The sequence below is a fragment of the Cibotium barometz genome, chromosome 28 (genome assembly GCF_041138505.1).
Source record: "Cibotium barometz isolate CiBa-2024 chromosome 28, ASM4113850v1, whole genome shotgun sequence".
NCBI classification, from domain to species: Eukaryota; Viridiplantae; Streptophyta; class Polypodiopsida; order Cyatheales; family Cibotiaceae; genus Cibotium; species Cibotium barometz.
The window spans coordinates 30,789,380-30,815,817 of record NC_141073.1 but is presented as its reverse complement, the minus strand read 5'-3'; the positions used below and the strand labels follow the sequence as shown (position 1 = coordinate 30,815,817).

Genomic DNA, 26,438 nt, shown 5'->3' with positions numbered 1-26,438 from the left:
TATTTGTTTTATCCACAACAATTTGCAGATTTTAGCCCTCATCTCCTTATAGATTTTAGCCCTCATCTCCTTATAGATTTCTCATTGGGCTTGTCAGATCATGCTCCATTGTGGATGAATTTGCAGCTTGGCATGCCTCTGGATGATTTGCCATTTCTCTCCAGTAGATTATTGCATGTTAATCGGGCTTATTTCCAACATCACAACTTTCAGCAAATGATCAGATTTGCCATTCATCCTTTGCCAGTTCATGCCCAGGAGAACATGAATTATGCTTGGGACAGCTTCGTCTCTCGTATGCAGAATGTCATTAGGGAGTATGGCAAATGGTATATGACAGAATGGAGAAATGAGGTTAAATGGGCAAAAAGGACAGCACAACAGTTGACTGAATTTTCTCAGTCAAGGCCACTCTCTCATTCAGAAAAGGATTCCCTTTCACATGCACAATTTAAACTTACTGTTAATGATCAGAGGAAATTGCACAAATGGCAGATTAGGGCAAGAATGAAGCCCCTCATGGATAAGGGCTGCTCTTCAAAATCCTTTTTCCAGGGCTTGCATGCTACTCGAAATAAAAATTCATGTCTAAGGGTTAGGAAACTGGATGGCTCTTGGACTCACTCTTTCTCTGATCTCCAAGACGAATGCCACAATTATTTCCAGAAATTGTTTTCTGCTCCTGATTCCCCATCAAATCAAGTGACTGATGCCAGGACTGAATTTCTTCAATATGTTTCTGGAATAGTTCAAATGGATGATGCTCTTACCTTGTGGAGAGGCCTTTTACTGACACAGAACTTGATAATGCATTGTTCCACCTCAGCAAATACAAGTCCCCTGGCTAGGATGGCCTTACGGTGGAATTTTATATTTCTTTTTGGGATGATTTGAAAGAGGTCCTTTTGCGAATGATCAATGTGGCCTGGCAAGAAAATCAGTTGCCGCACTCTTGGAAGCATGGCATAGTCAAGCTTGTCCCCAAAAAACATCTGTGTGATCATATATCAGATTGGAGGCCTATTACTTTGATGCCTGTACTTTACAAACTTATTGCCAAAATGATTGTACATAGGCTTCACAGGATACTGCATGCAGGACTTCATCCTCATCAGTATGGGTTTGTGCCGCGAAGACAAATCCATGACAATATATCCAATGCCTTGACTGCAATTGAATATGCTAAGTATTCACATCAAGATGTGCTTATATTGCAAGTGGATATTGCTAAGGCATTTGACAATGTTCAATGGGATTTCATCTCTCAGATCATGACAAAGTTGGGCTTTGGTCCCAAGATGGCAAATGCTGTTTACTGGCTTTATTCTCGCTCTACTGCTCAGTGCATTCTTGGGGGCCATCTGTCTCGGTCATGGATATTGGGTCGATCAGTTAGACATGTTGGGTGTTGGACTCACACACTCACACACACAAACCTGCACATTAGGGTTAGGTGCAAGGTAGAGAAGCTCACACACAGAAATGAGAGAGAGAGAGAGAGAGAGAGCCAAAAGTGTGGTATCCACAAAATGCAAGTCAACCCTTGCATGTGTGCCACATCCATATAATATAGAAGTACAAAATATTATATGTTAGAGTGTCCTTTCACACTTGATGTCCAAGGGGAAAAACCACATGGGAAAAAGTGCCCTTGGTTAAGCCCTGTTCACACATAGCACTACCATAAGTGAGCATATGCCTACAAATCCCCCCCTGTAGTGGAAGTGTGAACCTGTACAAGGTAGCAGATCACTCTCTGTATGAGAGTAAGCCCAAAGCTTTGCGGAAAGCTTCAAACTTTTCTCGAGGTAAAGCTTTTGTGAATAGATCTGCAACATTATCCTGTGTAGGGCAATAAGATAAACTGATCTCCCCTGCATGTAGCCTCGCTCTGACATAGTGATAATGAATCTCTATGTGCTTGGTACGTGTATGAAATACTGGATTTCGTGCCACGGCCATAGCACTCTGGCTATCAGTGAGAATGGTGGTGGGTGTTTGCTGACACTCACGAAGATCAGCCAATAGTCTCCTCAACCATACACAATCTACTGTAGCTGTAAAGACTGCCCTGTACTCAGCCTCACAAGTAGATGTAGCAACAGTGGTTTGCTTTTTACTCAACCAAGATATGCATGAGCTGCCAAGAAAAAAACAATTCCCACTGGTGGATTGCCTGGTATCATAATCACCAGCCCAATTTGAATCACTGTATGCATAAAGCTGCAAGCTGCCCCCCCTGGGATAGAACAAACCAAGATCGAGGGTACCCTTAAGATAACGAAAAATGCGTTTGACTGCTTGCCAATGCTGTGTGCTTGGGCTGTGCATGAATTTGCTCAACAAAGACACTCCAAAAGATATGTCTGGCCTCGTGTTACACAAGTAAATGAGGCATCCCACTGCCTGGCTGTAAATGCCGGCCTCAAAAGGCTCTCCAATATCATGCATAGTAAGCCGTACACCTGGTTCTACCGGAGTAGAAATGGGCTTACATTCATCCATGTGAAACCTTTTTAGCAAACATTTTATGTACTTAGTTTGCTGCATAACAATGCCATCATCTGTATGCATAAACTGTATGCCGAGATAGTAGTGTAAAGGCCCCAAATCTGACATATCAAATTCAGCTTTCAAATCAGCTTTGAAATCTGAAATTTATGCTTTGCTTGTACCTGTAATAAGCATGTCATCTACATACAAGATGACTATGAGAATATCGGCATCGGTTTTCTTCACATACAATGTGCTTTCAGCTGGACTATTCTCATAACCTTGGCTGGTTAGATGAGCATGTATCTTATCATACCAAGCTCTTGGAGCTTGCTTTAACCCATACAATGCTTTGTGCAACCTGCATACTTTATGTTCCTCACCAGGAACTACAAAACCAATGGGCTGATTCACATATACTTCCTCCTGTAAATCCCCATTTAAGAATGCAATTTTGATATCCAATCGATGCACTTTCCATCCTTTATGGGCAGCCAATGCAATCACAGATCTTATTGTGGTCATTCTCGAAGTAGGAGCAAAAGTCTCTTCATAATCTATTCCTTTTTTTTGGGAGTAGCCTTTAGCCACAAGTCTTGCTTTGTACCTGTCAATAGTACCATCAGACTTTCTTTTGACTTTGTACACCCACTTTGTGCCAATTACATGCTTGCCTTTAGGCAATTCCACAAGATCCCATGTATTATTCTTTATGATAGAAGAAATTTCAGCTTGCATAGCTTGCAACCAATGCTCATTCTCATGTGCTTCTTCATAAGAAGAAGGCTCTTCTGAATCAAAGAGACCACCCATTGCGAATGCAGACTCCCCACGATGTACATTCACAAAGCATGGCTGGAACTAGCCCTTGTTCTACCTGTGAGTGGAGCTGCAAGTTTGCTTTCTTGCAAAGTTTTCAGCAACCATCTTGGCACTGACTTGGCTGTATCTATGGCTGTTTGCTCTTCCCTGACAAGATCTTCCACTTCTTCCATAGAAGGGGGCTGAATGGCTGGCTGGTCCACATGTTCTACATGTGGTTTTCTTGTGTAGGGGCTGGCTGATCTGAATCCCCCCTAATTGCAATGGGTAAAAGTCCATCAAACATGTCCTGTAAGCCTGTATCATTGCTTTTATACAAGCTGTACATGGGCTGTTCTGAATTTTCAGCAAATACCACATCTCTACTGACAAAAATCCTTCGTGTAGTTGGATTATAAAGACGGTATCCTTTGCTTTCATTGCTGTAGCCCACAAAAATGCATTTAATTGCTTTGTCATCTAGCTTTGTTCCGAGTTGTTCTGGCACATGTGCATATGCCAAACACCCAAATGTACGCATATAATCCACTGTTGGCTTTCGGCTATACCAAGCCTCAAATGGTGTTATGGTTTTCAAAGCTTTTGTTGGACACCTGTTGGACACCTGTTCAACACATGAGTTGCACACATTATAGCTTCCATCCAAAATTTGTGAGGCAACTTTTATGCTTTCACCATGCATCTTGCCATCTCCATGAGAGATCTATTTTTCCTTTCAGCTACACCATTCTGCTGCGGTGTATAAGGCACAGTACATTGGTGTTTGATGCCCTTTTGAAGCATATAATCCTTGAATGCATTTGACATGTATTCTCCACCTCTATCTGAGCGGAGTGTTTGGACTTTACATGCACATATATTTTCAGCCATTGCTACAAAGTGTCAAAAGCATGTAAACACATTTGCTTTTGCTTTCAAAGGGTAAGCCCAAGCAAACCTGGAGTAGTCATCAATGAATGTGACAAAGTAAAGATGCCCCCCTATGGATGGTGTCCGCATTGGACCACATACATCACTATGTATGAGCTGTAATTTACTTTCAGCTCTAACAGCTCCATCTTTGGGGAATGGTTTTCGTTGCATCTTTCCCAAAATACACCCCTCACATACATGTCTTGGTGGAGACTCAAGAGGCGGCATATTATCAACCATATGATGCTTCTGCAAAAGCATCAAACTCTGAAAATTTACATGCCCAAAACGAGCATGCCATAGCTCTGCATCATGCATAGCAGGAGTGTGGGCAGCCACTGTATTTGCATCATAAGTGCACTTGTCATAGCTGTCCAGCTTATACAAGCCTTTGTATCGTGTTCCAGAAGTGACTATTTCATAACCCTTTGATGGGTCTTTCACCAAACACTTCCCATCTTCAAATTCAACCTTTAAACCTTGGTCGTTTATGGCTGAGACGGAGAGCAGATTTTTCTTTATTCCTGGAACATACAATACATTTTTCATACATATATTGGCACCATTGGCTGCAATAAGTATGACATTACCAATTCCCTTTACTGGATATGTGGTATGATCTGCACATGATACAGTGCGGCCATTTGAAGCATAAACCAAGTGCTGAAATACATCTTTGCATGAAGTGATGTGGCTCGAAGCACCACTATCAAAATACCATGATGCATTCTGTCTGTCAGATGCAATGCAAGACATATCAGTGTCTGAAGCACTTGGTATGTCACTAGTGCATGTGACCAAAAAAGTGTACTCTTCCTGGATTACATTAGCTGATTGCTGTGCTTTGTCATCCGAAGAGTCTGCTACTGCATTGCCTGCTTCTTTCTTTTTCTCTTTTGCAATCCTTTTCCTACATTCACTGATGTAGTGTCCAGGCTTATGGCAGTAGTGACATTTTCCCTTCTTTTTGTTCTTGTTTCACATGTCTAAGATGTCAGGCTCCCTCAGAGACTGTTCTTCATCTGCTTTGGCACTGCCCTTGTTCCAGGATCCTCCTCAGGAGAATTTCATATTTTCTTCGGCTCCGTTTCCCGAGTCACAGATTTGGGAAACATTTCTGGCTTTTTGGTAGATTTATGCGGTCCTTGTCCCAATACTCACTATTTCTCTCTTGGGTGAGATATTGGGCTCTTTGGACAATTTGAAGTGAGCATAATTTGGCATACTTGGATCGGCAGAATCACCAGTCATATGAATCCTTCCGAGCCTCATTACGGCAATCCTTATATGATGCCTGCCATGAGGGTGATATGGATGCTTCTTGCTTAGAGCTTTTCTCTTTATGTTTCTGACATTTGGGATACTCTCCATTTCGGAGACTTCCCATCTTGTAAATTTATGAGCATATAAATATACTGCACTGGATATTACCAAAAAAAAAGTTGTGTGTGTGTGTGTGTGTGTGTGTGTATATATATATATATGTATGTATGTATGTATGTATGTACGTACGTACGTACGTACGTACATATATATATATATACATACAAATACATACATACATACATACATACATACATACATATATATATACACATACATATATATATACATATATACACACATATACACACACACACACACACACACACACACACACACACACATATATACATGTGTGTGTGTGTGTGTGTGTGTGTGTGTGTGTGTTCTCTACATATCACTATAGTCTATAGGATAGGAGCATTTACAATGAGCATTTGTGCCACTATAGCCATGTGTGTAGAAAGTTTAAATGACAAACATTATGAAAACAAAATATGACAAGACAAATGGAATTAGGAATAGCAAAATAGAAAGCCCAAACTTCTATTCATGTTTCCAAAACGAGCTTTGCATGCCTACATAAGCACAAATAATTGCCTATTCATGTGGTGAAATCTTAAGAGATCTATTATGACATTTGTGATTCCAAAAATAAACTTACATAGTTTGCCTCTTATCCTTTGCAGTTTACTAAAGATAAATGTAAATATTGTGATGATCGACCTACTCCTAACACCTGGCACAACCTGGTGTATAGCAAACCGAAACATTTTTTATTTTTTTTGTTCCAAGAAAAGATCCTTTCATTAGTTATATAAAAAACGCCCGTAGGGCTACAAAAGATCCTCTCTTGCTCATAAGAAAACAGAGCAGAGAACAAAACAAGGCAACCAGGGAGACTCTCCCTAGGTGCTGAAAAGTACAAGTATGAGTACAAAGAACTGAGGGGCTATATCATACAATAGGAGGGGGGAAAAGCCAAACAGGTGGCCTCTAGTGCCAACGAGGGGACCCCGCGTGTAGGGTATAGAAGGGGCCGCTGCACCAAGTGGTGTGAAAAGCCTGGCACCGCAAGATTGCCTCATCCGGATGCGGTCATACTGTCCTCGCAGGGTGTGGATCAACTCCTGCCAAATCCCCCGAACAGTCTCTGCTGGTGGCTCCAGTCTCCCCTCAAAGGCCCTGAAACACCAGGCCCTCCAGGTGAACCAGATGGTGAGGCTGCTGAGGAGCTCCCATCGTAGATCCCTCTCCTGTGTCCAGCTGGCGGACGAGAAATCCGGTGAAGGAACAAGGCGAGGCTGGCTCTTAATGAATCTGATGGCCTGGCTGTCCTGCTCCGTCTCATAGCCCATAGCAGGCCCTGACGAAGTCCACCAAGCAGCGGCACCCCACGTATACATACCCTCTGGAGAGAGGGGGGCCAGAATGCGCAGCATCCGCAGCCAAATCTGCTGCGCCTGAGGGCAGTCCCATAGGCGCAGGCCGATGTAGACAAGCCAGGTGCCAACTGCTGAGTCCCTGTGGGTGACCAACCACTGGAAAGTCGAGATCCTGCGTGCCTGTCAACTAGCCCAGAGCCGGGTCCAAAAATCCTCCAAGAACTCCTGTGAGAGTCCCTGTAGCCGCCAGTGCCCCGATGCAGCTGGAGAGACCATCCTCCTCGCCGTCAAAATATGTCGCCCCAACCGAACAGTATACTGGAAAAAGGTGATCTCTGTGGCCTCAAGGGATGCATAAGGATCATGCCACTCATACTCACCAGGGTCCCACTGGAGCCGGGCCAAGGGGTGCGTTGCATATGCCCATATGCGCCAATCAGGGAGCACATCTGCAGGGTCTGGGTCAATATGCCACTTCCGCGGCCACTACCCGTATCCTTTGAAAGATGCACTCTGCAACCAAAGGCGACTCCACCTCCACTCTCTGAAGTCTGCCCTCATCCTGGATCTCATAGTAGAGGCATCTGCCCTCCTCAGTGCAAGCTCTAACAGCAATCAGGATCTCCAACTGTGTAAAGGCTCCCATCCACCGTGGGGCCACTAGCTCGAGAGGCGTGAACCACTCCTCTGTGAGTGCCTCCTGAATGTCATCCCTCATAATCAACCCCCCTCTGAAGTGACTCAGCCTCTCCACCTGGATCTCCTCTGGGAGGTTGCAGAAGGCCTGCCAATCTCCAAAACTACGTGCTGGGCCTGCCGCCAATGGTCCCCAAGCTAGACGAGGCCGAGAACCCAGCATATGACCCTGCTCTGTGCGAACCGCTGGGCTCCAGATGAGCGGCTGTCTGGCCCGCTCCTCAACACAAGAAGGAGGTCTCTGAGAGAGCCCCAGTCTCAGCAACTCCCAAGCTCTCAGGATACTCAAGGCAAATCTGTCCTCCCATCCTCTACTGAGGACTGTCCTCCTCATCTCTATGAAGATCCATCGTATCTCTGGTGCCCAAGTGCCCCCTGCTGGGGGAGCCCGAGCCCGCAGCCGCTACAAAAGAAGCTCTTTCCAAGGCTCAGCGCCTGGAAGCAACCCCCGAACAATAAGCTTCCCCAATAAGGCTCTACTCTGATCAACTGGATCTATAATGCCCAAGCCTCCCTGGGCCAGCGGAAGTGTAATAACTGCCCAAGCAACCTTTGCCCGGGCTGGCTGACCATCCCGCCCAGACCAAAGAAAGTTCCTAATCAACCTCTGTACCTGGCTGATGCAAGAGCTCCAGAAGATCCAGCAAGACGTAATGTACCACATGGTCGCTAAAAGCACCTGATTTGCCACCACCACCCTCCCAGCCAAGGATAGCCGAGCTGTACTCCAATACAAAAGCTTCTTCCGAATGCTCAGAAGAAGCGGGGCAATCTGCTGCTCAGGTGACAAATCTAGTCCAATCTGGCATCCCAAATATCGCACTGCTGTGCCAGGAGGAATCCATCTAAAACCCGGGTCTGGGCTCCATGCCGAAGTGGGAGCGCTATTGATCCAAAAGGCCACTGTCTTGCGCCAATTGATCAAGACTCCCGAAGCTGCACTAAAAACCTGGAGCGACTGCTCTGCTCGATGAAGATTGGCCTCCTGGCCATGCAAAAATAAGCCCGTGTCATCAGCAAACTCAGCATCGAGCAGGTCCTCCCCCCGGACTGGGAGCTAGAGTCCTCTCAAACCAACCTCCTCTGCCGTCAGATACATGCTCATAGCCTCAACAAAGAAGAGAAAAAGAAACGGGGCGAGAGGACACCCCTGAGACGGACTGATCTGGTCAGCTCAAAACTCGGCCCCCGTCCTCCTGCAATCAGCACCTGGCTACAAGCTGTGGAATACAGAGCCGCCACCCCTCGAATCCAACCTGGCTCAAAGCCCAGGCGAAGCATAGTGCTCTCTAAGAAACCCCAATCGACTCTATCGTATGCCTTCTCAAAACCGAGAAGGCATCACGACCAAGTCCTCACCAAGAAATCTAGCTCGGGCCGTCGCCTCCCAGAAGGTGAAAATGTTATCAAGGATACTACGCAGAATCCTGTCTGGGTAGCATGAATCAACTCCCCCAGGAAGGGCTGGATCCTCAAACTCAAGGCCTTTGCTAAGACCTTGTAGACAGTATTGAGGATCGGAATAGGTCTCCAATGCCGAATATCATCTGATACTCCCTCCCCCTTGGGGATAAGAAAGATCAAGCCCTCTGAAAAGCTCTGTGGCATCACCCCAGTGTCCAAAACATACTGAAAGCCCCTGCGGAGGCCTGGCCCCAAAAGGTCCCAATAGCACATAAAAAAGCAGGCGTCAATCCGTCCTCCCCTGGGCAACTCCTCAGTGGCTGGCTCCGCTGAAAGCAGGTCTCTATAGAACCCAGTGGCAATGGCTCTGATCTCCTCGGGCTCAGTAGCTACCGATCCGTCCGGCCTCCCAAGCTGGCGGACTCCTACTCGAGCATGGCGGGGTCCAGTAATCTCAAAAAACTCCCCAGTCACTCTATCACCAAGCTGCGTCCACTGAGAGGCCTGGCGACGACGATAGTAAAACTCATGTCTCTGCTCCTCTGTCTCTCTAACCTCCTGGCGTGCCTGGCTCAGCGGGACGCCACCCACTCACATGCACGCAGCTGCTCCTGAAGGCGCTGAAGCGAAGCAAGGCTGCGTCTCAGCCGATGCTCCCGTTCGCGAGTCTCTCCCAGACGTGTCAAGGCTGCAGCGTGCAGAAAAGAGCTAAGCTCGATGAGTCCCCGGGCACACTGGCCTGCTGCATCCTGGTCGAAGCTCTGACTATCATGCCATATCCTCTCAATGTCCTCGGCGAGACTGGGATCTGTAAGAACCCTCTCTGGGATCCTCAACTGCAAGCTGGTCTCCCGTGTCCTCTCCTCAAGTGTCAAAATAACTGGCACATGGTCTGAAAAAGAGGTGCCAGTGAGAATGCCAACGGAGCCCCCTCGCTCCCTTAACCTGTCGCCCACATAGAAGCGATCAATCCGTGATAGATTAGTCCCTCCCTGTCGACGATCCGACTGAGAGAAACTAAGACTGTCCTGAGAGCGGGAGAAGGCTCCATGCTGCCATGCATCAGTGATCCTCAGTGACATGCAAAATCGCTCCCAAGCTGCAAGCTCCGTGCCGTGCACTGTAACATGACTGCCCCCCACCCTATCGGCCGGGTCCTCAAGCATGTTGAAGTCTCCCCCGACACACCAATGTGCGGCCTCTGGCAATGCATCCGTAACCTGGGTCCAGAACTCTGCTCTGGCACTAGCATGGTTGGGCGCATAGACATTGAGCACGCCAAAGAGCTCATCATGCGTCCTCAGAATGACATACTGTGCTCTACCAGGCACAATGATCCCGCGATCCACAATGGCCTGCTGCCATACATCCGCAATGACCATGCATACTCCTCCTTGCCCACCCAAAGGGCCAAACCCTGCAGACCAAAAGGTGTCCCATCTACCAGGCATCACCGACCCATATCTCCGGATCCTGCTCTCACCCAAGTGGTGCTCCTACATCATCAAAATATCAATATGCCCCCAACCAGGCATCTCTGAAGCTCCTGCCTCAAGCAACCACGATAACATATATAATGTGCTCCGCCAAGGCCCTGTACATTCCATGAGATGATCCTCATGGGTGACCTGCTGAGGTGGATGCTGTCTCAGCCGTACGGCGGGCCTTCGCTAGCGGCTTGGATGGAGAATAGTCCCCATCCAAGCGGCTACGAATCTGCCCACCCGGTGTGCTGCAAGAATCACGGATCAGGCGCCAGTGGGGCTGTGTCCCATGGCGACTGCCTCCCGCTCAGACAGAGCAACCTCGTGTATGCATACATATCCAGGGTCGCGTGCTAAGTTTGCCACTATGCGAACGACCAAATGACGAATCCCTGAGGCATCCACACTCCCGGGATCCAAGAAAAAATGAGCCAACTCCCATAGTCGGCCTATCACATCTGTCACCTCCAGATCGCTCACATGGTGAGAAAACTCAACTGCCTGAGTCTTCAAAGTGCTAAGAGCGAGCTCCAGAGTCCACTCTCGGTCGCATGGGCCATAGAGAGGGAACGAGAAGGCCACTGCTAAATCAAGTGCCTCCTCCCCGCGGGCCGGAGGTATCACTACATGCACTCTGATGGGTGCTGGCTCATGGGGGCCCTCTGCTCCAAAAAGCCGTGTGAAGGAGTAATCAAAAGCCTCCGAGCGCTATCTAGTGCCGAGACGACTCAGCCGACTACAGATAGATGATATCCGTGAAGCCCGAATCGGCATGGTAAGTCTCCTCTGCGATGCTCGAGCAAGGTCGGTGCTCAGGGCCCTCCGGACTGCAGGTGAGCGCCAGGGGACTGCCAGCCTCCAGGGCCTCCCGGGGAGCTGAGGCGGGCGGGGGGGGGGGAGGAGGGGGTGGAGAAGGAGCCGCTGCCGAAACCGGAGCGGGGACGGGAGGAGGCGAAGGTGGAAGCGAGGCGGGGGGGGGCGAAGGAGGGGGTGCTGGCATCTCCTGGTCCTCAGTCGGCGCTGGGGTCTCCTCCTGGAGGGGAGCAAAGCTGTTCCTCACGGGAACCCAGTGATGCTGAGACTGTGGCTGCTGCTGCATCAGTCTCTGGGCGTGCTGCTGTGGCTGTCTCCCTCGACGGCGCCCCTGTCCAAGCTGCCACTCCAAGGTCTCTGTGGGCTGAGCAGGTGTCCCGGAGGCTGCCTGCCGAGCCAGGGGCCTGCTGCTGCGGTGAAGGTCGGGGTCTCCTGCGAGGACAGGCCTTGGCCAGGTGGCCGACCTGCTTGCAAATAAAGCACTGGTTCGGGAGCCCCGAGAACTCCACTCTCTGATCAATCCATCCCCCCCCCTATCCTAGGTAACTGAATGACCTTCGGAAGGGAGGAGATGTCAGGAACCAAAACTCTGACCGAAGGTAGCCCAGCTGCTCTAGCCACCACTGAAGCTGCTGTGGGGCCAGTCTCGAGCACCGAGCCCACCAGTGCTCCTAGCCTCGAAAGGAGCGGAAGGTACTCGCGAGACGGAGTCCAGGGAAGCAAACTGTAACATGGAAAAGGCGCTCTCCCTGCTCGGCCGCTGCTGGGTCAAAGCCATGCTGCCAAGGTCTGAAGAATGCCCGAGCGCCCCTGATGTCAAGGGGACTCATGGCAAGGACCTGGGCCACGCTCTGGGCTGTCTCGAACTCGATCTGGTAGTGTCCACGGCCCAGTAGCTGAACGTCCAGGATCTTGTCCACATCTGTAAGCAGGCGGGCCTGGAGAAGATCCCGGATCTCCCCTCTGCGAGTGCCGACTATACGGCAGATGGTGGAATGTGCCTGGAGGCGTTCCACCTCTGCGGCGAGGCTCGCTTCCTCTTCTGGCGAAAGAGAAAGCCTGATGGGGGTATCCTCAAGGGCGGGCGAGGGGACTGCGGAGGAGTCGCTCTGAGGTGGAGCGGGAGGAGCCTCCATCAGAGTCTGAAGCTATGGCGAAGGCGGAGCGAATGCGGAGAGACCTACAAGAACCGAGCTGCACACGAAGGGCGGAGGGGGAAGGCGGAAGGTAAAAAATGGAAAAAACCCCCAGGGGGCAGAAAAAACCACAAAGACGGGGAGGGAGGTGTAAGGCGGCGAAGAAAAAACCCCTAGGGGGAGGGCGGAAGCAGCGCGAAGGAGGGGCAGGGGGAATGAGAGAGCTGGCGAAGGGGGGGACGGAGCACTGAAGAGGGGAGGGTGGGCGCGAAGGCAAGGAGAAGGGGGCGCTTCAGCGCAAGATGGCCAGGCGAAGGGGGGGGGCATAGGCGAGGGCAGGCGGCAGGTAGAGGGCGCGAGGGAGGGAAGGGGGAAAGGGGTGTGCAGGTAGCGCGAGCAGGGGGGGATAGCGGGAGCTTCAGTGAGCGTTCTCTTGCAAACCGAAACATTATAATCCCTTGATTGGATATACATTCTTTCATACCCAATTTGGGAAGATTCATTCTAGACATACAGCGTCTAAGAATACAATATCTAGATATCACTTATGTCACGCACACAATATCTAGATATTATTGTGACAGCTCTAAGAGGTGGTTCACACACACATACACAAACACATAAGTGACCCCTCTTAAGACATGGTTCACATGCACACGTAAGACCTTGATTCCCAACAATCCCCCTCTCAAGGGATTACATCATATTGTGTCCAAGATAAATCTAGGCTCATGGTTTCTCATGCCACTTTTCCTAGTCAAGGATAAATCACATGGCCCTACTTTCACACACCAGTTATAGGATCCAAAGGGTAGAGTACAGTTCGGTTCACGTCACAGATTCACAACACACAACACAACTGAAAACAACACAAACAAAATCCTATTCATCATCACAATAGTTTGCTTCCTCTGTGGAAAGCTCTTTCTCAATTATGTTGGCATTTGCTTTTTTATGATAGCAGTACTTTTCAGTTGTCATGTGCACCCTGCACCGGGTTACACAGTGATCTTCAGTGCAACATTTGTACAAAAGTAGAACCTTTTCTAGGATTATTTGGCGTACACCGTGACCCCATTGTGAGCCCTTAGTCCAGGGACAATTAGACACGAGCTACGTAGGTCAATCTCTAGGCTTTAGAGGTCAGTCATTTGTCAATCCTCTAAACCCACTTCGAGAAAGCATCATTCAGGATCATGTATGTGTCAGCCTTAGCTTTAGATGCATGTAGAGCATTGTAGGTGCATCCACATAGTAGGGGGCCAGCCCTAAGGCCAGCCCCAAGGCCAGCCCTAAGGCCAGCCCCAAGGCAGCCCCAGCTTGGCTAGCCTTGCAAAGGCAGCCAAGGCCTTGCCTCGCAGTCGGGCAGCAACACCCGACCAGGTATTGTGGGCAGCCGACTGTGCATATGGGTAGTGGTGAGCATTTAATGAGCCAACCGATTGGAGGTGAAGTACCCGACCAGCATTTAATGCTGCCCGACTGGCTTTTCACAGTCGTGAGGGTACTTTCAGCAGCCAACTGGGCTTTTCTCAGTCGTGGGACTGTATGCTTCAGCTGACAGCCTCCTAGAGGCAGCCGACTGCTGTTTGCGGGCGTATAAAAAGCATGGCCTTATTTCCCCAAAGCATATTGAGATATTCAGGAGTAAAAATCAGCGCTCAGCAGTTGTGCTTATCTCCAAGTAACAAAGAAGTTACTCTACATCTCAGCCAGCATATGTGCAGTCCTTCAGTCATTTGGACTTGCATCAGTGGCCAAGGAGAGTCTTCAACAGAGCCTCGGGATAACTAGATACTCCGTTGACGTTTGGGCCTCCTCGTCCTTGCGTTGAGCATCCATATCATTTGTACTCAGCATTGTACAGCATTTCTCCAAAGAATAATATAACCAAATACTCCTGCTTGCAGAGGGGGGGGGAGGGGGACCCAATCCGGTGTCGTCTTCTACATTCTACATTCTCTACTCTCTCCCTATTCTCTAAAGTTGATGCTACATATTCTCACCACGTAAAGGTATAAAAAGAAGGCCCTATTGCGTGTTATCACAATCAACCTTGGTGCATGTAACATCATTGTGGTTGTTTTTCCCACAATGTTTGCACGGCTTCTTTGAATATCAATGTCACATGCACTCTGGTGACAAGATGACTCATCATCATCAGTGCAACATTGTATAGTATTAGTACCCTTTCGGATGATATTTGTCGTACATCGTGACCCCATTGTAATCCTCAATCTAGGATATGTCAGGCACGAGCTACGTAGGTCATTCCTCAACCATAGTGAGACAGTGAGTCAGTCAAGTTCCTTAACCCACTTGGAGAGAATCATTCATGCATGTAGAGTCAATAGAAACCTTAGGGTTTGCATTAGAAAGCTTTGCATATTGCATATCATTCATCCATTGCACATAGACCATTGCAGAAACCTTGAAATAGCATCTGGTATTTTTAGGATATTTATTAGCATTTATCTAGCATTTTTTCATATTTTACAGCATTTAAATATCATTATTTAGCATGAACAAGTCGTGTAGTCCTAGGGAGCCAACCAACCAACCCATGATTAGTATAAATAGCATTCATTTGCACCATTCCATAATCCAATACCAAGCGTTTCAGCCATTAGCATTCTGGAGCACTAACACTTGGTCATCTAGGAGCATATCATCAAAACGCAGCAGATCCAGCCGGCCAGCATCAGGGTTCCCTCAGCCTTGCATTTTCAGCACATCCATCAGCCTTGCGTTTTTCAGTCTTGAACCAGTTTTCAGCATTGCATAGCATCAGCCTTTGCTACAGCCCCTTGGGTGAAGGTAACACATATGCATACATTCACACATAGCTTACTTCCACCAAGGAGACTGTCTTCACCGGTATTGAGGGGCTTCCCTCTCACTCTCCTGTTCCTTCCACCTCACAGGTGGTTGATAGTGGGTGTACTACTCACATGACTCCTGAGAAGACCATTCTTCATGACATTCGTCCCAACTCTTCAACGGTGTCCATTGGTGATGCTTCCAACTTGGAGGCCTCTTTGGTTGGTAATGTGCGACTTAACTCTTCCCCAGGCTAGCCTTCTCCCATTTGGGATGTGCTTCATGTTCCCAAGCTCTCCAACAATCTCCTCTCAATTTTTCGGATTGCAAAGAAAGGATATGGTGTCTACTTCGACAGTTTCATCCTTGAGATCATCGACACCAGCACCTTGCAGATTGTTGCCACAGGTATCCAAGAAGGTGGTCTTTATCGGTTGAAGGACTTAGGAGGCTCTTTGAATGAGTCCCAATCTCATCTGCTTCAACTTCTTCACAGCTATCATAACTTGGTAGCTCATGTGGATACGGATTTGTAGCATGCTCGCTACGAGCATCTGAATTATACTTCTCTGCAGCTTCTCAGTAGATGGTCAAGTGTCTTCCACCACTGAAACCCTCCCACTCCACTTGTGTGGCTTGTCTTCATGGCAAGCAACACCAAGATGTCTTTCCTCGCGAGGCTTCTCATCGGGCTCCTCATATTTTGGAGCTCATTCATATGGACCTATGCGGCCCCATGCAGACTCTTACCCAAGGAGGAGCTAGGGACTTTATGCTCATTATTGATGATTACTCACACCAAGTTTGGGTTTATCTCTTGGCAAAAAAATCTCAAGCTTTCCTGCAATTCCAAGCGTGGGTGACTTTGGTCGAGACTAGGACCACACAAAAGGTCCGACGAGTCTATTCCGACAATAGAGAGAATTCATCTTAAAGCCTTCCATAATTTTCGCTCACAAAAAGATATAAGCCGTCAATTTTCCACACCTCATGCTCCTCAGCAAAATGGTGTGGTTGAACGCAAGAACAGGACTGTTCAAGAGATGGCCCATACCATGCTTTCTTCTTCTGACCTTCCTCCCTCTTTCTGGGAAGAACCGGTGAGCACTTCTGTTTCAATCATCAACCATTCTCCTACAAAGGCGGTTTCTCATATGACTCCAGAGGAAGCTTTTACTGGACAAAAACCTTTCGTCTCTTATTTTAGGGTTTTTCGTTGTGATGCCTATGTTCATATCCCTAATTCTGACAGATCCAAATTTGATCCCAAGTCTAGGAAGTGCAAATTCCTTAGATATAGCTCTCATTCCAAAGCTTACAGATTATGGGATCCGGAGTCACGATCCTTGGTGATTGCTCACATGTTCACTTTGTTGAACCCTCATCAGATAATTCTCACTCTCATCCCAATCTTACCATCGAGGTCCCTTCTTCTTCCTCGGCCACCCCAACTCCACCATCAACTTCTTTACCCCTTGCCTCTCCACCCCCTCCTTCCCCGGCTTCTCCTCCTCCTCTTGCGCCTGTGCAACAGAGGATTGCCCCCAAGATTCCACGATGGCTGGAAACCACTGTTCATGATTCTCATCTCCAATATGGAACTTCATCACCTTGCTAATTCTTCAGCACAATCTTTGACACGGGCATGGAGATTACAGCAACTTTGTTATTCTTGTAACCTCACCCTAATGAGTACAGTGATACAATCATATGAGCCTACTATAGCTAAAGAGGCTCTTGCTCTTCGTGAGTGGCGAGAAGCCATGGAGGCCGAGATTGATTCCATTGAGAGGCATCGTACATGGGAGCTTGTGGACCGGCCTCTGCATCGACACGTTATTGGGGTCGAGTGGGTCTTTAAGACCAAGTTTCATGCGTTTCATGCAGATGGATCTCTAGACAAACACAAAGCCAAATTGGTTGCGAAGGGATACTCTTAGATTGAGGGTGTGGATTATGAGGAAACTTTTGCTCCTACAGCCGGATACACCACCATCCGGACGGTTCTTGCTCTTTGTACTCATGAGCATTGGCTGGTTTACCAAATGGATGTCAAGTCTGCCTTTCTTAATGGTGACTTACATGAGGAGGTGTATGTTGAACAACCTCAAGATTTTTAGGTTCCCAGACATGAGGGTAAGGTGTTCACATTACACAATGTCCTTTATGGTTTAAAACAGGCACCCAAGGCGTAGTATGATAAGATCAATGCATTCTTTCTTTCCCTTGGATTCCAGAGATGCTTTGCAGACAACAATCTCTACGTCTTTGCTCAAGATGCTTTACTCTGCTTGATTGTCTTATATGTTGATGATTTATTGATCAATGGCTCACATCTTGCCAAGATTAAACAGCTCCGATAAGATTTAGCTCCGCTTGGGCTCTCCTTTATTGTCAGAGTCCTTTTGGGACTTTCTTTTGGGACAATTGAATGACATATGCCCCTCTTCAGTACAGTAAAAACACTTTTGAGCATCTCTCGAAGCCTGTCTTTCCTCAGAAGTCCTCTTGGGCATTGGCAACTTCTTATACTTTGTCTCTGAAGACCCTTTAGCATCACGAGAAGCATGCCCAAATTTTTCAGCTTTCTTGCCCAATTTCTTACTGCCTTTAAACCCAGATGAACCACCTGTGAGTAACGCATTAGCTGTCATAGCATTTTCAATCATCTGTGACATGTTCGTTACTCTTGTCTTTATACAATAATCTCGTACCTCTTTGGGCAGCCCACAACAATACTTCTCTACCTGCTCAGATAATGGCACGGCACGGTAAGAAGTCACTGGGAGTAATGCTTCCCAAAACTTCTTGTTATAATCCTCGAAACTATCACACTTTGAAGCATCCAGCTTGTGCCATGCGGTCATAACATCCACCTCAAATGTAGATGTGAGCCATACGGAAGAGAAAACCTGTTTGAATTGGACCCATGTAGTGGGTGCTATGCCCTGCAAAAGAAGAGTAGACCACCACTGCAAAGCATTGCCCTTGAGAAAAGTGGCAGCTTTCCTCACCTTAGAGGACTCTGTGTAATTCCCACCAGAAAAAGCAGCATCAAACCGCTGTAAAAAGGTAAGTGCTTTAAGTTTATCCTTGGCCCCACTGAATGTGTCAAACTTCACTGTGCAGCTCCCCCTTCCTTGTAATCCTTCGCCTTTCCCATAGGCGTTAGATTATCATATGGAACTGGTTTTGCAAGATTGCTACCCCCAACATTCATACCCATTATTGGGTCAACATTTCCCATTCCCACACCAGGCATACCATACATTCCAGCCATGTTTCCAAACATTCCATTATGCATACCTGGCTGCATACCACCAAACATATTGCCTTGCATCCCAGGTTGCATGCCTCCAAACATATTTCCTTGCATACCGGACTTCATACCACCATACATATTCCCTTGCATGCCAGGCTAAAAATTGGCTCCAAAAGGCCCATACATACCCATGCCTCCCTGAGGATAACCCCCAGTCATGGATTGGAACACCGAACCACCACCAAAATAACCTGGATGCATATTCTGCTGAGGAATAGGTGGCTGTCCATAGAAGGAACTCTGAGCGTTTGCACCATAAGCATGCTGCATATTCGGAAACTGGCCAAAAGATGGTTCCTGTGGGATGGCACCACTATGACCCTGAGAAAGATTCTTTGAACGAACCTTCTTCTTCTTTTTCTCGGGCTCTGTGCGGGGCTCTGTGCGAGATCTCATAAATTCAGCAAATCTCTCACTCTGTGTGAGCTGCATAAAAGTATCCATAACACTAGCCAAGCGATCTTTGAACCGAGCATCATCATCCTCTTTACCATGCACATCTTCTGGCTGTGTTACATCCTCATAAGGCTCAACATCTGTAGCCTGTTCTCCTGCAAAAATATCCTCAGATACATCTCTCTCAGGAGAAGTCTCTTGCTCTTCTTCTTCATGATAGAAGTACTCATCCTCTGTATCAGACATGTTTGCTGAATTTTCAACGATGGCTTTCTTCAAAGCAACCACGAGCTCACCCCCTTCAGAAAGTTGATGATTGGTCCCGGCAACGGAACCTTGAAACCGGCCTCTGTTAGAAACCAGAGTGCGGTAGACTAGCACTCACCCGTCCACTTGTAGTCTAGATGCGAAAACAAAACAGATTGGAGCTAGAGTGCCCAAATCTGAAAACAAAGCGACACCTGTTGGCCCCAAAGCTTGGCGCCCCTTGCGGTATTTCTTTATTCAATTAAAATAATATGAATGGCTGAGTACAACAAAAATCAGCCAAGAGATTACACCTGTATGTCCAATTTGACGGCCCACAATACCTCTTAGCACAGAGGATCTATGCACACAGATCTGTGTCTCCAAATAACACACTGTGCCTCCCTCTGATCAGCCAAGACCACTAAGCAGGGCAGCCATGGGCATACATCTGGCATAACTCAAGTGCATGATACAACATCTCAGCTCATACATACATATGTTGTCCAAACTCTGTCTCAACCCTTGTCAATCTGCCATACCCCTCCTCTCACAAGGGGCCAGATAACTCATATCTGTAACAGACATCAAGCTGTAGAAAGAGAGATAGATGAACAGAAACGGAGCTTACCAAATTCAGCTCGTGAAACAGCACTGGAGGAAGCAACAGTACCAATCTGTACTTGCAGGCACTTGTTTCCACAACCCTGCTTCACACGTGTTTGTACTTGTCTGTACCCTCCTCCTTGTGTTCACTTCTATGCTGTCTTTGAAAGTACAGATCTGAAAAACAGCACTGTACTTGTATGTACTTGATTGTACTTGCTTGTACTTGACGGTACGGGCTGTTTCTGCAGAAAACCAGAAGTAGCCGCCTGCTGAATTTGCTGTTGGTCGCCTGTGCTGTCTGCAATAGTGTTGCCCAGCTCCTGTACTTGCCCCAGAACTGGCCGTACAGTGTACCTGCAGAAAGTACAGGACTGTACTTGCAGTCGTACAGCCTGTACAGCCTGGATTCAGCAGTCGCAGCCGCCTGTCTCTGTCCCACAGCTCTGCGCCTCTCTGTCCACAGCAGTACCTTCTGTTCGTACAGCACTGTACAACTGTTGTACGGCCTGCTCCAGCACACAGCTCACAGAAAACAGCAGCAACAGCCCTAATCAGCAGTCGACCAGAGTTTCCTCAGCTTTTCCACGCATGAGAGCCCACTTTTGCTCCACGACTCCCAGAAGGGAAGAGAGAGAGAGAGGAGAGAGAAACACACACTCCAAAAGTGGAGTGGCCCTCCTCCCCAAAATAATCCCTAGGGCCCCAAACTTTAAAAGTTTCCTAGGGCCACTAAGGCCTAGGGGCAACTTTTATAAACATTAAAAGTTTAATGTTCTAGTTCCCCCCCTTCACACCTACGGATGTCCACACATCTTAAACTCTGTCCGGACACCCCCCATGTGAATCATTCAATATTCTGCCTCTGCAATCACCATGCCCACACTTGTGCTGTTCCATTTTCACAGGGCCATGACAATACATGTTGGTACAGTAGGCACAATCGGATACAATCAAGTATAGGCTGGTACAACAGATACAATCAGATACAATCAAGTACAGGCTGGTACAACAAGTACAGTCGGGTACATGGTGCTAGACAGAGGTGGGTACAAGCTGGTAGACAAAGGAAGCTGGTAGACAGAGGCGGGTACAGCTTCCAGGCGAGTACTTTCCATCAATCACTCTCCCACCAACCATCCACGTGTGGGAAAAAGGAATTTCTTCATGCAATACTTGTTACATTATTATCATTAAACTTTAATAATGTTGGACACCCACATTAAAGCAAATGTCTAGCCAATGTTTAAGTATGTGAACACCCACATTAAAGCAAATGTCTAGCCAATGTTTAAATATGTGAACACCCAACCTTATATCGAGAGAACTTTGCTTTCGTCCTACCGGATCTACTCTTCTTTGGTGTGACAATCAAAGTTACATCGCCATCGCCAAGAACCTTGTGTTTCATGCTCGTATGAAACATGCTGAGCTTCCATATCACTATGTTCGTGAATGGGTTCTTGCTGGAGATTTGTGTTTAGACTATTTTCCTTCAGTAAAGAAAGCAACAGATTTGTTCACCAAGCCGGTTTCTCAAGCTTCCTTGGTTCCTCATCTTCGGCTTCTCGGAGGTTGTTCAGCATGTGGTGCTGAGAGGGATGTTAGCATATTCATCCCCATATTCTACCCATGTATTATGTCCACATTTGATCCCTTTTATGGCCCTTGGTTGTGGGCTGGCCACCCCTATTTTCCCCATTTTTCCTGGTATTTTTCCCCAGGTAGGGTGATGTACTTCCAGTCAGCCAGCTGCTATTTGTCCAGTCGGCCACCTCTTTTGTTCCAGTCGGCCAGCCCTCATGACCTATATATATGTGGGTTAGCCTCTCACTTTTCAATAGTTTGGTCATCTTTTGTATCCCTCACTAATGAGACCTTTTATGTCTCTTGCTCGGGATTGTTTTCATTGCAGTATATTCAACTTTGTTGCTTCATCTCTCTCTCTCTCTCTCTCTCTCTCTCTCTCTCTCTCTCTCTCTCTCTCTCTCTCTCTCTTACATCTCAAATCAGCACACTCTGTAGTGCTTATTTTGCTTCCGTTTTGTGCACTCTTTCAAGTATTTCTTAGCTAGAACAGATATTTGCAACAGCTCCTGGAGACATTTGGGATGACCGAATGCCGTCCAATTTCTTGTTCAATGGATCCTAACTCCAAGCTCTCCCGTGATGATCCCTCTCCCCTCTTCGAGGACAGTACACAATACCAAAGGCTTGTTTTATTTGACTTACACCAGGCCCGATATTTCTTACAGTGTCAATTTTCTTCCGCTCCTTGACATGTTCATTAGCAGACCGCTTTGAGGGTTCTCCGATACTTATCTGGTACCTTGGACTATGGTCTCTCTTTCAAAGGAGAAACGGAGCTTGTTGAATACTCTGATGCTGATTGGACAGGTGATCAGGATACTCGACGATCCACTTCTGGTTATTGTTTCACTCTTGGTTCTGGTCTTATTTCCTGGAGATCCAAGAAGCAAAATACAGTTTCATTATCTTCTACTGAGGCTGAGTACCGTGCTTATCTGGATACCTGTTGTGAGTTATTATGGTTGTTCCACATGTTGTGCAATCTTGATGTACTCTCGGATTCTCCGATCCGTATTCTTACGAACAGCCAGAGTGCCTTGGTGTTGGCTCGAACTTCATCCTTCCATGGTAGGACCAAACATATTGAGATCCACTTTCACTTTGTTCGTGAGCTGGTCGTTGACAGCATCATTACACTGGCATCATCACACTGGAGTATTGTTCTTCTCATGACAACATTGCTGATCTTTTCACCAAATCTCTTCCTCGAGATACTATTGATCAGCTCCTTACCTGTATGGGAGTCAGACCCCGTGCTGGAGCTGAGAGGAGGTGTTGGACATGTCATCTCCAGCTCTCTTTTACTCCATTTTATTCCCTTTTTATTCAAATATTTATATGATATTTTTAGGGATTGTTTTCCTATTATTTCACTATTTTTATAGCTTATTTTAGGCATTTTTATCAATCATGGACATTTGTCCTCCAATGCCACTCGTCGACTGCTCTACATGAGATATATATAAGCATGGCCATTGTGCCTTCATACATTATTTAACATTCATTCAATATTTCACTCTCGAGCTCAAATGTTGGATATATATACCTAGATTATAAGAATGTGCAATTTATAACCTCATGGTAGTCATCCACAAGACAATACACCATCAACTCCATTATGCATAGTATGGACTGGATACTACGACATCCCCACTAGCGTCATCAGTGTCCAATAGTGGGTGTAGAACTTCGTATCAATATATGCTCCCACACACACACCCCTCATGCACACACACACACACACACACACACGTGAGAGCATACATTCATACAAAGGTCTATGCACTGAGTTTCTGTCAGAGCTCCGGAGATACAAGGCAGACTCAGTCATAATGAAGGCTAGCACTAAAGAATTATTACAACAAAAAGATAGTTGATAGGACATACACACCACTAAAGATAGAAATAATTAACACAACATCAATTGGCTGCAACTTGGACGAGAACTTCACAAGGTGAAATTCGCATGTCCGCTAATACAACATAAAGATAAATCCAAGAACATGCCCAAATTCACCTTATAAGAATGTGCAATTTATAACCTCATGGTAGTCATCCACAAGACAATAAACCATCAACTCCATCGTACATAGTATGGACTGAATACTACGTCATCCCCACTAACGTCATCAATGCCCAATAGTGGGTGGAGAACTTGGTATCAATATATGCTCCCACACACACCCCTCACGCGCACACACACACACATAAGAGCATACATTCATACAAAGGTCTATGCACCGAGTTTCTGTCAGAGCTCCAGAGATACAAGGCAAACTCAGCCATAATGAAGGCTAGCACTAAGGATCATAGCAAATAGAAAGAATTATTACAACAAAAAGATAGTTCATAGGGCATATGCACCCCTCTCCTTGCACCTCCTCCCCATATAGATGCATTATATGCGGGGCGAGCTAGCATACCCTCAAGGCACCAAGTCCCCTTGGATAGTTTTCCCACGTCACACCCAAAAAAAAAACCATACTAACAATAAATAGAATGTGCTAAAATATGGGGATTCAAGGAGGTTAGGAAAAAATGGAGATTTATTGAAAATAAATGATCAATGAAGTAAAAATTTCAAATAATTATTGGCACCTGCGCTTGGTGATTGTCGCACGGATACCTAGGTGGCCTGCTGAAGGGGTCGTCAAATAGTAACAACTCGTGGGTTTTGTCCGCCCAAAACACGGGTATGAACACGAGTCTAGCGGCGAGCGCCTTTCTGTGTGAAATGCTACGGCTTCAAGGGAAAGAAGCATGTCTCTCTCTCTCTCTCTCTCCCTCTCCCTCTCTGTGTTCAACACTCAAGAACCCACCAAAGCCATACATACAAGTATATATACCACACAGGATTTTCATTTTTTGATGGGCACGCTCCGTCCGGACACCCACCAGCATATATGAGCGGCCTCACAATAGTGTTCACACGACCATGGTCCTTTAGAGTGAGGTGGTTTGGTTTACACATTAGCTAAGAATTGGTCAAACTTAGATGGCTTCCTTTGTGAGGTGGTTTGGTTTAGAGCGAGGTGAAGCAGCTTCCTTTGTGAGGTGGTTTGGTTTAAAGTGAGGTGACACAGAGAGAAAGAGAGAGTTTGAAGGAGAGGAGCTTATAACTAGTGGTCAAACTTAGATGGCTTCAAGATACTGGGGCTTGGAAGCAAGGCAAGTTCCCCACAATCATTGCTACTTGTTTGTCTAGAGAGAGCTAAAACGGGCCATAACATTTTTGGTACCACTGTTAGGGAGGCGATTTTGCTCTTTTTAGAGCCTTTTCTCCCTTATGCAAGTGCCTTTCTTGGATTGACTTGTCCCATCTACCAGGTTTTACACACATCTCCTTGCCTAAATTTTTCACATTGACTCATGCCAACTTCACAAGCACTTGCGCTCTTGCCCCACTGTCAAATGTTGAGGGGTGGGGATCTCACACCACCTGTCCATTGATAATTTTGCATTTACACAAAGAAGAATTTTTGCATCTGTTGAGGGGTAAGGATCTCACACCTATCCATTTATAATTTTTGCATTTATATAAAGAAGAATACCGAAGAAAGATGCCCCACGATGCGAAATGGACGCATCCAAGGTTCTCTTTGCATGATAGGGTACCGACAAGTAAAGCGCATCAAGCGCAAGTATGAAATTACAACATAGAAAAATAATACTTTAGAATTTTTTTAAAAAACTTATCCAACAACAAGGCATCAATATTTGCGATTTTACCTCCCGTAGAGAGTCTGTATGTTCGTAGTCTAAGCTATCATGAAACGAAATTTAGTTAAAGTAGAGCAGGACTACTAAAACGCTAGAGCGTGTACTGTAAATAAAATTTAGTTAAAGTAGAGCAAGACTACTAAAACGCTAGAGCGTGTACTGTAAATAAAATTTTCAATCGCATACATTAATAGTTAAGAAACAAAGTCATCTCATATTGATGTGGCAAAGATCTAAGGATATTCTGAAGAACAAGCTTGTCAATGCACCCTGCCATGACCAAGGACTCGGATGAAAAGAACAAAGCATCAAGTAGCGGCTAGTGCTAGTACTAGTTCACATATATAATGGAAACATATACTATGTACTTAAGCTTTAAATAAAACCATATGAGCATCATTTATTCCATGAGAGTAACTTTGTGGAACATTTGATTCTACAAGACCAACTTTGTGATATTTTTTCAAAATGTTTGGGGTACTTGTTAAACCCATTTCAAGTTAACTAGATGCTCTCCATCATCGTACACTGAGAGTGAAGAATAAATGTCATGAAAAGGCACTATAAAACTTGAAACGTTTATAAGAAATCCGGCACCACACTCAAACTCAATTTATGAGAAATCTGACACCATACCCAAACTCAATTAGTTATCTTAGGAGTTTTGGGTGCCCAAGTATGAATAAGGGCTAGTTGTATATAACACATTATCTTATAATAAATGGACACAATCCCCCTTTGTGCTGAACAAGTTCTCTAGTTTTCTACTTTTTTTTAACTCTTTGTTTTTGTGTGTGTGTGTGTGTGTGTGTGTGTGTGTGTGTGTGTGTGTGTGTGTGTGTGTGTGTGTGAGAGAGAGAGAGAGAGAGAGAGAGAGAGAGAGTTGAGAATTGAGATTAGATTACTCCTTAGCTCATGTTCCTATCTATTCTGTGTGAGAGTGAGAGCAGATAGTAAGAGGTGCCTTAGCTTCTAAGTAATGTTGTGGTGAGCAAGAAAATGAGTAGTGTTGTGGTGAGCAATGAGCAGGGTTTTCTAGGTTGAGGAGAAGATAAGGTTATGTGTTTTGTGAGAAAAAGGAGAAAAGATTGGTGAGAAACCCAAGATCATGCATACTTCCTACGTCGAGAAAAACACAAGCTGTAAGGTAAAGTTTTCACTCTGTAAAAAAATCTGGATTTTTGCAAGAGGGCCTATGTTGAAATATGCAAGTGAATGGGTGTGTGCGGGAACAAGCCCTTAGCAAGAGGCTATAAAAAAGGGAGTCTGT

The 26,438-nt window shown here is 46.3% G+C and overlaps 1 protein-coding gene across 5 annotated transcripts in view; it reads right to left on the bottom strand.

Annotated features, from left to right (window-relative positions):
• LOC147622741 (octanoyltransferase LIP2p2, chloroplastic-like) overlaps positions 1-26,438 on the bottom strand; it is a 62,606-nt gene that overhangs the window by 29,476 nt on the left and 6,692 nt on the right. The window contains exons 1-2 of one of the 5 annotated variants that reach the window (XM_086822365.1): positions 24,295-24,429; positions 24,047-24,169 (exon numbers count right to left, since the gene is read on the bottom strand). The exons of 1 other annotated variant lie outside the window; for it this stretch is intronic. In XM_086822365.1, coding sequence (XP_086678491.1) covers positions 24,047-24,169; positions 24,295-24,419 — 248 coding nt within the window. In that variant the 5' untranslated portion in view covers positions 24,420-24,429. Of the gene's footprint in view, positions 1-24,046; positions 24,263-24,294; positions 24,430-24,958; positions 25,212-26,438 lie in introns of those variants that run through there. 3 more of the 5 variants (XM_086822367.1, XM_086822371.1, XM_086822366.1) reach the window with 3 other exon arrangements.